Source organism: Callospermophilus lateralis, chromosome 20 (genome assembly GCF_048772815.1).
Source record: "Callospermophilus lateralis isolate mCalLat2 chromosome 20, mCalLat2.hap1, whole genome shotgun sequence".
In the NCBI taxonomy this organism is placed as follows: domain Eukaryota; kingdom Metazoa; phylum Chordata; class Mammalia; order Rodentia; family Sciuridae; genus Callospermophilus; species Callospermophilus lateralis.
In genome coordinates this window covers 6,998,067-7,016,846 of record NC_135324.1, presented here as the reverse complement: position 1 = coordinate 7,016,846, position 18,780 = coordinate 6,998,067, and the positions used below count along the sequence as shown (strand labels likewise).

The following is an 18,780-nucleotide window of genomic DNA, read 5'->3' as shown; positions in this document are numbered from 1 at the left end:
GAAAGGTAATTCAGCTAATTGACCATGAGCCATGATTCAAAACCCAGGTGTGGTTCTGTCCAGAGCATGGTCCCCATGGACGCAGCTGCCTCCATCCACATTCTAGCACCTTGGCTCATCCACTTCTGTGACTTTACCTTAATTCTATCCAACCAAGATGGTTTTCAATCCTCTTCAGTTGATCCCTGGATTGAATTTCACCTTAAAAGCACTTACTCTACAATTGTATTTACCATCCTGAGTAAAGCTATTATAAAATTCTTTTTCTGGAACATTTTTATCTTTTACACCTGGAGTTACATTGTTCTCTCAGGAGCACCTAAGAATCCTGACCCCTTAAATATTTTGATGGCTTCTGACCCTTTTCTAAATGGGAAGATAGTTCTGTCTGTATCCTAAAGAGCTCTGAAAATAATGACAGTGAGACAACCTTAGGCACTATGATTTAGCTTTACAGATTAATATTGGAAAGTCACCAACAGCATCTTCAACCATTGAGGTCCCCTGGGTGTAGATCCCCCCTGAACTCTGCATCACCACTAACATAACCCTCAACACTTCTGTAATCACAAGTTACAAGGTGTCTTCCCCACAGAATTATAAAGTCCATGAGGCAGGGAATGTAGTAGGAGTTCAGTAAATACCTGGTAAGCTAAACCTAAGTGAACCGGACTACCACATTCTCACCATTTCTTTCACACCATTCCCACAACATAATTCTGTGCTTCTGGCAGACAGGAGTCAGGCCTCTGCCATTTCAGGAGCAGAGTTTTGATGTTAATATTATGCTGAACAAGAGATGCAGCAACACAGATATGTTCAGGTGCAGCCTGAACTAAGAGGATCAGTCCAGGATAGTGTCCCAGATTAGCAAAGGGTCAAGGGGCAAATAAACTAAAAAAAAACACAAACAAGCCAAAGGTCAGGAGTCCAGATGGTCGGGGCAAGAGGTCAAGGAATAATCTACTGTCAGGTATCGGAACTGGGGAGAATGACTATTGGTCTGCCTCAGTTTCCCGAAGGAAACTTTAAGGAGATCCCTAAAGATCTTTAGCCCCAAACTATCTTGTCAGGACAGGCCACTGATCAAAGTAAAGACATAGTGATGGGCCAACTGTGCTTGAAAGTGTCTTACTTTCAAACAATCAGAGGACAGCCATATTGCTAGCCAATTGGCATTCTTTGGCACAAAGTAAATCATAGAAAGGACACCCACTCTTTTTCATCCCTGAAGATTATTAAGACATTTCATTGGTATGAGTCCTCTCATATCATCTCTTTCTCTGATTCCTTTTAAGACACTGTAAGGTATAGAAAGTCCCCCTAAGGAGATATCCCATCCACTCGGAGCTCAAATCCCAGTGAGAATTTAAGCCACCTACAGGAATCCAGGCCTGTTTGACAAATGGTTAGAAAATGTATTGATGTGTAGATTGAAAACTGAAAATACCTTTATCAGCAATCAGAAGGAAGAGGGTAGCAGTTTATCACCTCTGGGAGCAGAGAGGCAAGAGAGAACCCCAAAATTACCCACAGTGATCAGGGAAGCTAGCGGAAGGCACAACAAGGGAAGGAAAGGTACACAGGACAGGTTTCAGTGACATGAGTAGCGGATTCTTTCCCTAAATAAGACTGTTCTTCTAACGCTTCCTCCCAAAGGCAGGACCCAATTTCTGAGTACCAAGAGGGAAGTGAGACCACAAGGGGCTTCAAAGGGGGGAAATTCTACCTGAAAGCAGCTGGGACAGAGGTAGGAGTAGGGGACATTCTTGATGAGTGAGCTCAGTTTGATACAAATTTTATAAAAATCTGCAAAGAACAGAGTCAAAAGTGGACAGGACAAACCAATGACCATAAAAGAATGTCTCTGACAAACCAATAACACCCCCCCGCCCCCACCAAAAGGACCATGCAAACAAATATGTGAGGTCATGCATACTCATGTTCGTACTTGGCAAACTTCATTTTGAGGACACATCCTGCCTATTTTAAGCCCTAGGCCTATATGCTTATCATTTGCCTATTTTGTTTGTGTAACTTTTCATTAAAGATCTATGATCTCATTTCTTGTTATACACAGATGTAAAATAAGTTTGATAGAAGAAAGAGGAGTGAAGTCTAGAAGGAAATATATGGTTTAAAGTGGGTATCTCAGCAACTTCTAGGTTCTTTTCTTATTCCCTACCCTTTTAAAATATTTTTTCTGTATTTTCAAGGATTTTAAAATAATGAGTATATACATCTATAATCAGAAAAAAGTTTTAAAAGACTCATTTGTACACCCATGTTTCTAGCAGTATTTTTCACAATATCTAAAACATAGGGTTCCACTTATATGAGGCACTTAGGAAAGTGAAAATCATTGAGACAGAAAGTGGAATGGTAGCTGCCAGGAACTGGGAAGAGGGAGAGAATGGGAAGGTATTGTCTAATGGGTACAGAGTTTCTAGTTTTACAAGATGAAAATGCTTATGGAGATGGAAATGGGCTGATAGTTAGCAGCATTATTAATGTAACTGATACCATTGAACTTCACATTTAAAGATGGTTAAGATGACATCTTTTATGTTATGAGAATTTTCCCACAATAAGAAAAATAAAGGAGTACAACTCTTAAACACCTCTCCAAGGTCAGAGTCATAGGATGTGATGGCTAGGAAGGAACTCAAGCTCCTGTACTTTCCAGCATCGTCTCCCACTCCACACCCTTATACCTACTCTGGGTTCCAGTCACATAAAACTGGGTACCATTTCTCAACTACCCAGGCCCTTTTGTGACTCCCCCACCCCCATGCCTTTAGCATTTCTCAACTACCCAGGCTCTTTTGTGACTCCCCCACCCCCATGCCTTTAGCACACTCTGTTCTGTCTTCATGAAATGCCTTCCAACACCTGGAGAGCTTCTACTCATCTTTCAAAACCCTACTCAACTATTCTTTCTTTTATAAGAATTTCCTCAGCTCTCCCAAGCAACAATGTAACTTTTACTCTCTTTTCCCTGGTGTATGCTTTCAGCACTGTCCAAGTTTTTAGTGTACTATACATACTTGACTGATCCATTTTTTTTTCTTTCCTAAAAAAATCATGAGTCTACCAAAGACAGGGATGGAGTCTATATTTTACCCTTTGGGTTTTTTTGTTTGTTTGGTTGGTTTTTGTTTTTGTTTTTCTCTCCTCTCAGACATTATAGGAATTCAGTAAACAGAATACATTGCGTTCCCTGCAGTATCCTTGCAAGTGGTCACCTGGTCACTTCACATTCTATAAATCATTCATGAGGTGGTTCTGCATGGATACAATCATCTTGTATCTGGATTCTTGATCTTCCTAAGTTATTTCTCAGCCAATATTGTGGAAATCCTGGGTCAGTTTCATTATGCACCCAAAGCATAATATCTGTTTTCTGTGTGCAAAATTCATTGCAAGGGCACCCACATTCAATCATTCATTCAACAAAAACCATGATCGCTTACAATACAACAAGAGCTGTTCTAGGTGCTAGGAAAAATGCAAATAAACTAGAGAAATAAAAATCCTATTCTTAAAGAGTTGCAGTTCCTGGGGAAGAGAAGACACAAACACAGAAGAAAAAATATCATACAGCCATAAGGGCTCCACTGAGAATTCAAGTTTGCAGATCCAATAAAAAGAGCTACTGTATGGCTACTTGGGTGATCTGGAGGTAGCATGCCATCTGAGAGCTGAATGCCAAGTGGCAATCTAGGGAAAGAGTGTTCCAGAAAGAGGGGAAAGCAGAGTGCAAAGGTCCAAAGTGGGTGCAAGCTTGGAAAAGTCAAGGAACCAATAGAGCCTGAGATGGCTGTGATGGATGACAAGGAGTGAGCAGATCCTGGCTTTGTCAATCCAGTCTAGGAACCTGGGGTGTATACTCATACAATGAGACTGTAGAGCTGTGATCTGGGAAGTGACATGATAAGATTTGCATCATATAGGGATTACTGCTGGCCGCTGTGGGGAGAATAGACCATGAGGACAAAAGAAGAAGCAAGAGACTGATTAGAACTATGGTTTTCTCAACTGGGTGCAGTTTGGGTCCCCAGGTGGACATTTTTGGTTTTCACAGTTGGAGGCAGGGTTCCAAGTGACATTTAGTGGGTAGGAGCCACATTGTACAGCTAAGCCCTCAATAGCAAAGAATGGCCCAGTCAAAAATATCAATCACAAGTTAAAAAGTTATTGCACTGGTCCCAGCTAAGAGCTAATGGTAGTCTGGTCTAGGATAGTGCAGATGGAGAAGGGAGGGAATCTGCTACAGTTAGTGTGTTAAAATATTAAAAGCTTTTCTTCCATATATCCTGAGACTCCATGGAACCTTTTCAGTAGGGGAGGATGTTATGTGTTCACTGCCTCCACGATAATACAGAGAAAAAGTCAACTCTTGGCTTTTGACTTTCAAAAGCCTGGTCCTCGGGGAGAAGAGAAAGAACATGGTTTACTGGCAACAGCTTTAAGAAAAGGTCTGATGACAAAGAGCCACCTCCATTCCCTCATCCCACGCCCGTGTGTGCCTGTGTGTATGCACACACATGCATACATATGCACAAACCTGAGGATGAAGATTTCCTATGCCAAATAGAGAGTCAGTAAAGGTGTGTGTGGACATTATGGATCTCTTAAGAAAAAAATTTGCATGCTGCCCCACCCACCCCTACAAGGCAAGGGAGGGAAAGAGATAAGGCACCACCAAACAGATTTGCAGAATATAAGAAAAGACATATCTGTCCCTTCCCCAGGTACAATCCTAGAGAGGATCCAGAGAGGAGCAAATACGGCCCAGACAGGACAGAGATAATCATCCAGGCTCCCTCGTGGTCCAGCATAGAATGTGCACAGCAAGGTGGCTTCTGGTGCTGACAAACCACACAGAAGGGACCAAGGAGAGGAGAACTAGAAGGGAACAAAGAAGGATCACTGGCATAGACTGACCACTGAAGACCCAATAAGGGTTAGGGGAATACCAGCCCTGCAGTTGCCAAATTCTGTTAATAATAAACCACAACAGATGTCTCCTTAGCTTTGGTGCTGCCTAAGTCCCCCTGGACCTTGGGACATAACCTTGGAAGAAAAGGGAGATAAATCTCCAATTGTTGTGGATTTCCTGCTGTCATCTGCAGCAATACTGAGATGAATATGGAAATCAAATCGCAGGAAGAAAAATATATTTCTTGGGCACCTGGATTTGTAGCTGAGGTTTGTTTCACTGAAGCACAAGGAGCATGGGCTTCTCTGGGTTTGTGGGCACCATTATCATGTGGCATTGACTGTAAAATCCCAGGGCAGAGCCAAGGTCCAGTCAAGGCACCTTGAACATACCTGCAACAGCGTGCTCCCCTATACTGTCACACACAGACAGGAACACCCATTCACGCACACACCGACACATATTGATCAGGCTTGGGCTGCTTCCAGATTACTACTTAAATCAATGGTTGAGCGCTGTGTAATTGGAAATGTCAAAACTCCCATTTTCTGTGACCTCGAAGCACTGCCCTGACATCCCTTGGCTGAACTCGATGTGCATTTGTTTTACTTCTTCCCCTCTTCAAACTGCCCTTGGAGGAAAGGACTATAAAAATCAGGTAACTGGACAAGAGGCAAAAAGCAAATAACACAAGTAATCCACAAATTATGCAGCCTAGGTATTAAAACATAACTCAAGAAACAAAGTCCTGTAAAATATCCCATGAAAAAATCTTACTACAAGATTAAGTAAGTGTGAGAAAACTATGGGCCATTCCACTATTCACTTATCCCACTCAGGTTTTCTGAAGTCCCAGGGGAAACAGACCTATTTCACTCAGTTTATCCTAGAACTTCTAAAACCTATTTAAGCACACAACTATTTTCTTTCACCCAATACCTGCATGGGACACTCCAACTGCATGGGATACACTTCAGGGAACACCATCCCAAACATAATTCATATAACGACCAATCAAATTAAAAGAATTCACAAAGTTCCATTTTTAACCATTCAGGATATTTTACAAACACCAACAAGCCATTAAGAATGAATCATTTCATATATAACTAATTAGAATAAATTTTTTAAAAGAATGACTCATTTCTATGCAAAATTGAGCTCAGGAAGCAGATGCCTGGGTCCTATAGTAGGCCAGAAGTTCTTAAGCTCAGCACCTTTAAGAGATCAATCCGGCCTAGCTAGGTGGTGTACATCTGTCATTCCAGCATCTCTTGGGAGGCTGAGGAGGAGGGCTGCAAGTTCAAGATTAGCTTAGGCAATTTAGTGAAACCCTGTCTCAAAATAAAAAATAAGAAGTGCCAGGGATATAGCTCAGTGGTAGAGAACCCCTGGGTTTAATCCCTGTTACCATAAGAAAAAACAGAAAAGAAAGAAATCAATCCTGTCCCCTTCCTGGCCACTATGAAGTGAAGGAGTCAGTTCTAGGAACCAGACTAATCTCATCTCCTCCAGACATCTCTAATACTGCAATCCTTACCCTGCTGGATACTCTTGCCTTGCCTTTCCAGAGAACCTCTCAGCTCCAGGCCCCCAGACAACCACCCGCCTCCGGGCAATCAACTCAATAATGTCTATTGATCACCAAGCAGATGGAAGGCACTAAACCAAGCAAGTAAAGCTTCTGCCCTCTTGGAGGTCTAGTCAAAAGACCTTTTCTCTAAGCATAGTTTGTACATCAGAAGAAAAAAAAAATAGGAGAGTTGGACTAAGAGACTTCTAAAATGTCTTACGTTGTGGTTGGTGGAAGACAGGCCCAGCAGGGCAGTGGTAGATCTAGCAGCCCTCTCAGAAGGATGTAGGGAATATTTCTAGTGGACACTTTCCCCAGATGACCACCTGGGTGGAAGTGAAGGAATCTGGAGGCAATGTCAAGTGGGGACCAAGAGAGTTAGATTACTGATTATATGAAGAGAGAGGCCACAGAATGGGAGAAAATCTTTACCACCTGGACCTCAGAGCACTAATCTCCAGGATATATAAAGAACTCAAGAAACTTAACACCAAAAAAAAACAAAAAACAAAACAAAACAAAACCCAATCGATGAATGGGCTAAGGAACTGAACAGACATTCACCAAAGAAGAAATACAATCAATCAACAAATACGTGACAAAATGTTCAACATCTCTAGCAATTAGAGAAATGCAAATCAAAACTACACTGAGATTCCATCTCACTCAAGTCAGAATGGCGAATATCAAGAATATAAGCAATAATAAATGTTAGCGAGGATGTGGGGGAAAAGGTAATTCATAGTTTGCTGGTGGGACTGCAAATTGGTACAACCATTATGGAAAGCATAATGGCGATTCCTCAGAAAACTTAGAATGGAACCACCATGTGACCCAGTTATCACACTCCTCAGTTTATACCCAAAGGACTTAAAATCAGCCTACTATAGTGATGCAGCCACATGAATGTTTATAGCAGCTCAATTCACAACAGCTAGACTGTGGAACCAACCTAGGTGCCCTTCAACAGATGAATGGATAAAGAAAATGTGGTATATATACACAATGGAATATTACTCAGCATTAAAGAAGAATGAAATTATGGCATGGAGCTAGAGATTATCATGCTAAGCAAAATAAACTAATCCCAAAGAACCAAAGGCCAAATGTTTTCTCTGATGTGCAGATGCTAATTCACAATAAGGGGAGGGGGCACTAGGGAAGAATAGAGGTACTTTGGATTAGACAGAGGGTAGTGAAGGGAGAGGAGGGTGTAAATAGGTAGGAATGATAGTAGCATGAATCAGACATATATGATTACATGACCAGTGTAACTCTACATCATGTACAACCAGAAAAATGAGAAGTTATACTCCATTTATGTATGATGTATCAAATGCATTCTACTGTTGCATATAACTAATTAGAACAAATAAAGAGGAGAGGATAGATTATCAAGAGCATGAAAAGACTGGGAAAGGTAGGAAGTCAAAGATCAAAAGCCATCATATCATCCCCCTTTGAAGGAAGTCCTGAGTTACAGAGCCATGTTGCCCTGGCGTGCATTTTGCTTTCCTGAACCGCTGAAAGTTGGAAAGATTCCAATTTAAACCTAGCTCACCACTATTCACTGCGCAATCATTTTATTTGATCTATCTTAACTTCAGTTTTAATCTATGAAGTGAAAATAATGATTTTTGTACAGAGTTATAGGGATCACAAAGTGAGATACTCTATATATGACCAAGATATAGAAGCTAAAGAAAAATGAATTATCTCTCACTATTAAATTAAGCTGTAAAGCCTGAAGTGTGGCCTGTCATAGTCACTAAATGAATGAATGATAGAGGTTTCTGGAAAGAAAAGATCATCTCTAATATATCGAGTCTAGTGGTAAAAAACTCAGAAATGGTCAATATGGACCCTCAGATCCATTGACTTCCACAGAATGGGAAAGGCCTGGAGGGTGACAGGCCACACTCCACAGGAACATGACAGTCAATACCTCGTTAATGACTCTTGGCTTCCAGTACAACAGACTTCAACAAATCTTCCCTACCAGAGACAAACAAGGAAATTCAGCAAATATTGAAGAGTATTTCTTTGCCCAGTAAAGCACCTCTTCTCAATGGAACAGAAAGTGTGGATGTTGTTATAGACTCAATGTTTTATGTCCCCACAAAGCATATGTGGAAGTCCCCAACCCCTAATATGATGGTATTAGGAGGTGAGAGGTGATTAGGTTTAGATTAGGCCTAAGGGTTAGACTCTTGTGATGAGATTCATACTCTTATTAGAAAAGGAAGACAGGAGCCAGACATGGTGGTGCACATTGGTAATGCCAGTGATTTGGGAGACTGAGGCTGGAAGATCAAAAGGTTGAGGCCATCCTGGGAAACTTAGCAAGACGTTGTCTCAAAGTAAAAAAGGCTAAGGATGTAGCTGTGTAGAAGAGCGCCCCTGGGTTCAATCCCCTGAAGAAAGAAGAAGAAGAAGAAGAGGAGGAGGAGGAGGAGGAGGAGGAGGAGGAGGAGGAAGAGAAAGAAGAAGAAGAAGAAGAAGAAGAAGAAGAAGGAGGAGGAGGAGGAGGAGGAGGAGGAGGAGGAGGAGGAGGGAAGGGGAGGGGGAGTGGGAGTGGGAGGGAGAGGGGAGGAGGAGGGGAGGGGAGGAGGAGGAGAGGGAGGAGGGGGAAGAGGGGAGGGGAGGAGGAGGAGAGGGAGGAGGGGGAAGAGGGGAGGAGGGAGAGGAGGAGAAGGAGGGGGGAAGGAGGGGGAGAAGGAAGAAGAAGAAGAAGAAAAACAGGTTTATCTCCTTCTGTGAGTGAGCCTTCACCAGGAACTACATTTACCAGAACCCTGATCTTGGACTCCCCAGCTTCCAAAACTGGAAGCAATAAATAAAGACTATATAGTCTGTGGTATTTTGTTAGAAGAGCTCAAGCTAAGTAAGACAGATGTTAAAGAAAATAGCTATTTGAGTATGAATTATAAGATGAAAACTTCTTATTAGTAACTTACTCCCTCAACAAATTGAGTGCCAAGCACACTGGAGGAAAAAAAAGATGACCAGGAACATTTCTATCCACAAGAGTTCATGGCTAGGGGCCTAAATGCCAAATTGCAGTGAAGGATAATAAGGTCCAGGATAGAGATATAGATATGTGGGAACCCCTTAATTCCGCCTAGGAGAGTGAGGTAGGTTTGGTGTTAGAAAGTGTCAGCTGAGCAAGCTTTGAAGATATCATTGGATAGGCCAAAAAAAAAATCAGGGGTGCAATTTAAGAGCAACAAAGCCACCCATGGAGAAAGATCTGGAGAGAAAGTGCAGGGCATGGAAAATCCAGAGAAAGGGGGAGTGCTCTAGTGTGCTTATAAGTCCACCCATCTTTCATAGAGAAAATGACCCAAGATGGACCAAGATAGAACAAAAATGGGCCCAGGCTCCATCAGCAGACTTTTTATGGACTTCAATTTTAGAGGCCCAAAGTTGCAAATAGGTGGCCCAGCAGGCTGAATCTGTTTGTTCCTTTAGGCAGCACAGAGCTTTTTTAAAAATTGAGACACCACTTAAAAACCAGGAGATTTTGTTGAAAATTCAGATTCCTTTGAAACACTGATAGAACTAACCATTCTGGGGTTACACCTGCATGGCAGTGATAGGCTGGAGCTGGGCAGAGCTGTTTCCTCAAGATGAACTGCCCATCTGACCACAGACTCCACTACCCCCACTGTTTCCCTGATCAAGCCTATTTTCCTCAATCCTGTTAAGATTCCTGGACATCCCAAGGCAGTCCTCCAATTCCTGTAGCATATTCTCTTTAAAGCTAAGTTCATTCCAGTGACCAGTTAGAAGTTTTCTGTATTTTGGATTTTCATTTGTTTGTTTTTTAATTTCCTTCTTTTATTTTATAAGAATAAATATTCTTGGGCTGGGGATGCGACTCAAGCGGTAGCGTGCTAGCCTGGCATGCGTGAGGCCCCAGGTTCGATCCTCAGCACCACATACAAACAAAGATGTTGTGTCTGCCAAAAACTGAAAAATAAATATTAAGAATTAAAAAAAAGAATAAATATTCTTATATTCTAAGAAATATAAGAAATTCTTATATTCTAAAAAATCTCTGTCTTCCCCTTCCCCCTTTTTTTAAACCACTAAGCCACATCCCAGTCCTTTTTATTTATTATTTTGAGACAGGGTCTGCTAAGTTGTATAGGGCCTCATATGTTGCAGAGGCTGGCCTCAAACTTGCAATGCTCCTGCCTCAGCCTCCTGAGTCACTGGAATTACAGGCATGCCCCAGTTTAAGAAAACTCTTAGGAAGCAACAAATATCTCTTACTTTGCATCTCTCACAAAACTCATCACTAAGTACAAATCAGTGTTTGCTGAATGAACCCATGAATGAATGAGTAAACACATTCCGTGATCTTCCTCAATCCCTGCTCTTCTTCCCCCAAATTCTAAAGTTTTGCTATTAAAAAGATGGTCAAACTTAGTATGGATATACAATAAAAAAATAAAATACTAAAATCAGTCACTGCATTTCTACTTCAATTTTCTATTATGCTGAAATAAAAATAGGAATTCTGAATAAATGCAGAACAGACCATTTTGTCTGGCAGCAAGATGAAGGAGAAGCCAGGGTACTGAGAATGCCTGCAAATAAGATCACCACACACTATCAATGATCTCTGAGGGAACTGTGGAGAACAGGACACGAGCCAAAAAGCTGGAGACAGGCAAATGTTGTTCTGCTTTTCAAAAGAGGAAAGAAGTTATAGCTTGCCAGTTCCCAAGAAGGCAACATGATGTCACTGTCAAACAAGGTTCTTGAACAGATTTGTAAAGGGACACATATAAGCACCTAGCATAGGAAGCAAGCTCCATTTGGAACCAGTACAGGGTCTCCAAGAACAAGTCAGATTAAATTCATTTCGATTTATTCTCCCTGACAAGACTCCTAGCCTAGTAGATTAAAGAAATATAGCAGACATAATATATGTGATGCAATAAGGAATGAGCAGCAAAAAGCGCTAATTCAACCCTTGGGCTATGTTAATGGAAGTATTACAAAAAGCATAAAGAGATGATAGTTTTCTTTCTTTGATCATGTCTAGAAAAATCACATTTAGACCTTAGTGCTATTCTAAAAAGAAGATACTGATAGTAAGCTCTTTTGGAGGTTCTTTTGGCAAAACCTCTCGAAAAACATGAAACTCTCATCTGGATTACCGGCATTTGAATATCTGAAAGATCTGGTGGGGCCTACGTTTCTAAATGGCAGCATCTAGTTGAACCCAAGTATGACTGACCATTCAGACAGGACATGTGCTCTCAGGTCCACCATAATTGTCACTACCCCTTCTTCTACTGCTGTCAGTGAAGTGGTGGACCAACTGCTACAACTCATCTCATTGGCCAGCTTCACTCATTTATTCTATCTGCCAAGCACCAAAGACAGTGGGATTTGCAACCTAGGATGCAGCGAATCCAAAAGAGAATGAAGATGGTAAGTGGTAGTCAACTATCTTAAAGAAGCAAGTGATGAGGTCAATCATAGTCAGGGGCTATAATCAAAGGTTCCAAACACCCACTGGGGAATCTCGGGGGGGAAAGCATCTGTCTTGTTCTAAGAAGCCCCAAGGAGAAGCAACTACAGAACCAATAGACGGTTGAGAGAAATATTTAACGCAGCATAAGAAAAATATGCTCACATGAGCCAGACAGAATACGTGGGGTAGGAATATGCTGAGTGCTCCATCACTGGAAATAAGCAAGCATGTGGTTCACTACTACTTTGCAGATACCAAATCAAAGATTTAAATATCTGATGAGGCAAGAGATGTCATGAGCTTAAATTTTTTTTTAAACAGAAAATGCTGTCTTAAAATATTCTCCTTTGTTGAGTTGGTAATTGCTTCAAAAAGAGACAGAGGATAAATCTACAAAGAAATCAACATCAGGTTGGGGATGTGGCTCAAGTGGTAGCGTGCTGACCTAGCATGCATGAGGCACTGGGTTCAATTTTTAGCACCACATGAAAATGAAATAAAGATATTGTGTCCACAAAAGAAAAAAAAAACACTAAAAAATAAAATAAAAAAGAAATAAACACTGTTTTTAAAAATCAAAAGTTCCCCTTGTAAAAATCATAAGATACAAAGTCTAACGGGCTGGACTATTTGTGCCAAAATGGCCAAATGATACCAGGAAGAACGGCAACTGGCAGCAGGCATTATTTTTGGTCATTGCTCAAATGTTCTTCAGAGCCAAGCAACAAAAGCAAGAGGGTAAACAATGAAACTCAATCAAGAGGCAGGCAGTCTCCACCACAAAACTGCCATCTGCTACTGACATCAATCCTTCAAGGGGCAGCTTCAGGTTCAGGCTAACAATGAACACTAAGCCTGGGAAGAAACTGGCCTTGCCACCTTGGACAAGTCATTGAATGTCCCTGGACCTCAGTTTCCTCATTTCTGAAACTGAGCTCAAACTAGCCATCCTGAACATTGGATGAGCCAAGAGGAGTGATGTTTGGGGGTGGGGCATGTGTTTAGAAACTATGCACACTGATTTCTGTACACACATCACTAATTATAATGATGAACCAACAGAATTTCTTGTTGTTTTGCAGCGATGAGGATGGAACCCAAGGGCCCTGCACATGCTAGGCAAGCACTCTACCACTGAGGTATACCCCAGCCCAACAAAACAGAATTTGGAAAGAAAATATTTCAGAGGGTTTTGGGCACAGCAGTATCCTGATCTGTCTTGAAGGTGTCAATATTAAAAGAAAAGAATTAAATTCCTTCAAGCATATTGCAGATAAATTTAAAGACAAAATCATTTGGACAAATTTTCTGATGAAACACATTACCTGGTACTTGCTAATTAGTTGTTAAAATAAAGGAGAAAGATAAAAAGTAAAAAAGTTAGAGCAATTAGTGCTTCATTGATCCTCAATTATAAGTTGACTGGCCCATGTAGAAGCAATTCTTTAAAAATGAGATAAGCATGTTTCCTACCAGACGATGCTAACAAAATCCAAACTGTCCAAAACACAACATCCTTTTCTCAACATTGGCATTTTTCATGGGGACAAAATAATCAGTGGCCAACTTAGTCTTTAAAACATATCTGCTAGTCAGACACCATAGTACAGCCTGTAGTTCCGGCAGCTACAGGAGGCTGAAGCAGGAGGATCACAGGCTCTAGGCCAAATTTGGCAACTTAGCAAGTTTAAAATAAAATAAAAAAGAGCTGCGAGTATAGCTCAGTGGTAGAGTGCCCCTGGGTTCAATCCCCAAATCCCCAATATCCAAAAACAAACAAACAAACGAAAAAGCTCCCTCGACTATAGACTGAAACTAGGCTTTTGCATTGAGTTGTCAGATGAATTCAAATCCCTGACCACTAAAGGATTTGTTTCTAAATTTTTAGCAGGGCTGAAACATTCTCAGTCACTGTTTTTGATAATGAACTGAAAACTAAGAAAGAGGCAACCAGGGAAGAGGAGTGTTTTCTGTTCCTTTTGCCTTAAAGTCTACCCAGAGACAATTAGCATGCCAGGTTTGACTAGAACTCAGAGAAAAAAGACAGGGAAAAATCAAAGCCCTCCCCTGGAGATCACTTCCCTCCCAAAGTTTCCCTGGCATCTGAAGCCTGGATGGCAGCTCTGATGCCTTCTGTTGCTCCCAGGGAAGCCACTCGACTTCCTGGGCCATGAGTCTCTCTGAGTGCAGCAGCACCTATAAGTAGGTGTGGCAACCTCAGTTCCTTTGAGCCCCAAAGACCCAACCTGCTCAACAGTCCCTACATAACCTCAAAGACAGGCCTCAGCATCCACTGAGGATGTGTGTTAATCTCTTGTGAGAGATCACAACACATCCTGAGTGGAAGCTAGGAGGACCACAACCAGAAAGAACAGGGACACCAAAAGGCACGGCCGGGGCTTCTCTTAGGGCACAGTCACTGAGAAGGGGGAGCACAGTGCATGGAGCTTTCAGGCTTTCCTTTCCAAAGCTGCGCTTAGACCACGTGAGGATGGGAGAAGCCCCCGGGTGGCCTGAATGACAATTCTGCCTGCCTGCATTGAGCTGTGCGATTGTGTCTCTTTTCCTATTTCTCCCAGCTAGCACGGATTGAAGGAGTGGCTCCTGAAAGAAATGTGTACTCCATGGCACCAAAGCTGGAACCAGCAGCCAGAGGTCATCTCGCTCTCCCAGCACGCTTCCCTGGCACCATGGAAGTAAGGCAGCGCCTACCAACACAAATTGCACATTGAGGTGTTGGCTTGGAACCAAAGCTGATGACCCTAAATGCTGTGCCCAGAGTGGCTGGGCTGCACACTGCGAGCTAATGCATTTTCTGCACCGAGCTCTCTTTATGCCTAAATGCCTGCATTAGACTGGATCAATACAGCCCATAACAGCTAATCCATGGCAACCCAGCCCAGGCAAGAGACACCGACAAAGAAGGGCCGCCCAAAGATGCTGCCTCCCAGTACACATGCATGTGGACTCCAACCCAGAGAAAGAGGATGAGGCAAAACCACCAACAACAAAAAGGGGCAGGGGAAGGTCGTAAAAATATATATATATATACATCGATATTAAGGGGCTTTTACCAAGGCGGGGAAAGGGAGGAGGTGGTGACTGTCAAAATGGCCTTAGAGTGACATGTCACCGCCAAGATGATGGAGTATCCGTGACACTCCTGAAGTGGGGCGTAGGATCCTCCTCACACACCTGCAATGCAGAGATTGCTGTCCTTCCTCTAATCCACACTCCCAGCCCAGCGCTATCTGCAGTTGAAACCAGTCTGGACTTGTGCGGCTGCCACTGTTCCTTCTCACAATAAGATTATTGATGCATAACAACATTTCATGATGGCAGGGAGGAAATGGGGGGCACAGTGAGAGAAAGGGAACAGGGAGCAGAAGGAAAAGTCTCAGCCCACGTCTCACCTTTTATTTGGGCTTCATATTCAGCAATGATCTCTTTGTCTTTCTTGAACTTAGTTTGAGATGACATCTTCCGATGTGGCCAAAGGGACTGACAGGCTGTTTGATTTATTTCTCTTTTTCTTCGGGAGTCCTCTCTCAAGCCCTGGTAATCACACAGCTCTGGTCGATTTCACAGGTTTGGAGCTAATCTCTTTTACTCGACTGTAGAACAGCGGTAAAAATCCTTCTCCTGGGCTCTAGTAGATTGCTCTCGTCAGCTCTTCTTGCAAAAGAAGAATCACCCTAGGAGCACGGTAACCTGCCCCAGATTTCCAAGATTTTTCTTCCCCACGAAAAAATAATAATCAAGAGCACTCACATTCCCTCTCTCACACACACACTCTCCCACGCGTGCACGCGCACACCCATCCAGACACGCTCACACACAGTCCTGCCGTGCACACATGCATCCACACTCACACACACACCCTCACTCACTCGCACGCACACACACTCGCTCACTCACTCACACACACACATCTACTGAGAGGCGCGGCGCCTCCTGGGTCGTGCAGGCAGTCCCCAGCTCGCTCTGGGAGGCTCTGCTAAGGAGATGGTCAGGTTGCCAGAGGGCCGGTCATCTCGCATCCTCCCTTCCTTGGGCGCCTCTGGTCTGATGTCCAATGAGGATCAAAGCCAGGAGAGCGAGATGGAAGTTTTCCTGCTGCAACGCTTAAGCTCCCGTGAACCCAAGGCTGGACTGCTCGCCCTGCAGGGCTGGCCTAGCTCTCCCCCACCGCCCTCGTCACTAGACTCCGCCTCCCGGATTTTATAACAACTGACACATTGTAGCCTACAGGAGAGCAGAACTCACTGCAAGCAAAAGGGGAAGAAACGCTCACAAAAGGGAAGGAGGCAGGAAAAAAGAGAAAAGGGATCAGTCTGGGAAGGCCTGAGTGGCTCCTGCCAACTCCAACTATTAGCAGTTGGGTTAAGGGTTTTTCTCCCAAAAGCAAACTCCTTTTCTTTTCAGTGTGCAATTTAATCCAATCTCTCAAATCAACATCTTTATGACAGTATGTTACTCCACCCAAGAGTCTAGCAGAGGGTCCGATACACATAGGGAAGAGCATTAATATTTGTCAAGCCATATTTGATTGCAGGATGATGCCAGGATTTTGGGACACTCAGCTTTGCAAAGCTGTTGGGAGCAAGGCTGCAAACAGGCACAGCTAGGTCCTTGGTCTATTGAATTTGGCAGATTTCTAACTCGTTTAGCCTCAGTTTCTTTGCTGGTAACACAAGCTCTCTCTGGGTCCTCTTTCACTCATTCTTTCAACAAATATTTACTGAAAGCTTACTCTGGGTCCAGCACCCTTCTCAGGTCAGGATACAGCAATGATCAAAATAGAACAACAACAACAACAAAAAAAAAACCCTGCCCTTCTGTAGGTCAAGGATCTCCTCATCACACAATCGCTGGGGAGTTACTACTATTAATACTTATATTTTTGGTGACAACATCTAGAGCCAAATACATTGTGAGTGGTGTCCACTGGAGCTGTGCAGGGCAAGAAGCCCCAGGAAGACAGAAAAATGTACTCAAAGAGCAAATGATATAATATGATAGAAACGATAAGGGCCATGGAGCTGAAATATTGCAGGATAGGAGACAACAGGAAAAGGGAAGCTCTTTGGAGGATCAAGTAAGAATGCAAAACCAATCTTAGCACAGTGCCCAGCACATGGAAAAGCACTCAAAGAATGGTAGCAAGTATGAGTGACCCCAACATCCTAGGGTATAAATTGAGTATAAGTAATTAACATAGATATAAATAGCCTTGTTTCACAGATGAATAAGTGGAGGCTGGAATTATGGGAAATGACTTGCCCAAGGTCACTAGCATTCCAGACCAGTCTATGTAACACCAGACTGCACCTGGGGAAATAAATGTTCCAAGTTTCCACCATAAATCTTTGAGGAAAAGCAAATTCAGGTAGAATAAGATTTATATGTAAAAAAAATGGGATCAAACACTATAGGGTCACTGATCACTGGAATTTCATAGTAAGATTGTCATAAACATGTATTGTCCCCTGAAAGAAATTTTCACAAACTTCTCAAAATAAATATAGGCTTCCATTGGTCTTTCTCTGAGTGTAGAATACCTGATTTGGTTTGGCCTCGGAACTGAATAGATTATCCAGTTCACGGGGGCTTCCTAGGGGAGGTGGCAGCTGTAATGGGTGTCCCCAGATAGGCAATGGAGAAAGGAGTGAGGTGGAACAGGGTATTCCTATGGGGTGTCAGCGTGAGCCAAGGCCCACAGGAGGGAAAGCACAGGATCTGCTCAGAGCAGGGACAAGTCCAACTGATGAATCATAAAGCTTATTATAGCTTTGTGCCCAGAGACAGGAGGTCACAGAGTTCATAAACAGATGCCATGCCATAGCACACATCCTCCTGCCTCACCCTTCCCAGGGGCATGCTTGGGCCCTCTGCTATGCAGAAGCCACATATGTCATCTGAAAAAGATATGCTCAGAGATTAGCATCTCTGACTCAAGCCTAGATTCAAAATAAAGTGGAGGATAGTTAATGCCATATTCCTTGAAAAGTGACAAACTGGATTCCTTCCTGGCACTGCCATGAGCCTCAAGCTCATGAGAGCTTGAGCAGGTGACTTAACCTGCTTGTGCCACTGGTGTCAGGAACACAGTAAATGTCAGCTCTCCTTACCATGGTGAAAATTTTAAATCCACAAATATTTCTAAGAGACTGACATGTAGAGAACTGAGTAACAGAAATATCATAAAAAGCCACATGAAACTAAAAAAGTAGGGTATAGAGCTATGTACTGAAAGGTCAGAAGAAGCTAGATTCTGGAGTAAGATGGATAATGATTTATATTCTTGCTCTCCCACATCACAGCTGTGTGTGGGGTCTTGGTGGCTTCTGTACCTTTTCTGAGCCTCAGTTTACTCACCTGTCAAATGACAGTGATCTCACCCATGGTACAGGATCCAATGTGCCCACAGATTTAAAGTGCCTGACCAAAGAGCAGAAGTTCCAAGAATGTCATTTCTGTTTTAGGCCCTAACCAAGTTGGACCAAGGACCAGGGCTTAGGTTCCACAGACACAGGAATGGGAAGAGAACAAAGAAGAAAAAAGTTTTGTCCCCCAGGAAATCTATCACTGTGCACAGTGATCCCATATCATCTCAAATCTTCTGCCCCTGAGAAGAGGTGAGTATCCTCGGCCTTTTCCCAAAAGAACTAAAATCAGCATATTATAGGGATACAGCCACCTCAATGTTTATAGCAGTACAATTCACAATAGCTAGACTATAGAATCAACCCAGATGCTCATCAATAGATAAAT

At 42.7% G+C, this 18,780-nt stretch overlaps 1 protein-coding gene across 2 annotated transcripts in view; it reads right to left on the bottom strand.

Moving 5' to 3' along the window:
- The window catches only part of Srgap3 (SLIT-ROBO Rho GTPase activating protein 3), a 246,053-nt gene extending 230,471 nt beyond the window's left edge, over window positions 1–15,582 (bottom strand). For both annotated transcript variants that reach the window (XM_076841053.1, XM_076841055.1), the window contains exon 1: window positions 15,420–15,582. In XM_076841053.1, coding sequence (XP_076697168.1) covers window positions 15,420–15,486 — 67 coding nt within the window. In that variant the 5' untranslated portion in view covers window positions 15,487–15,582. The remainder of the gene's footprint in view (window positions 1–15,419) is intronic.
- Window positions 15,583–18,780: the final 3,198 nt, after the last annotated feature.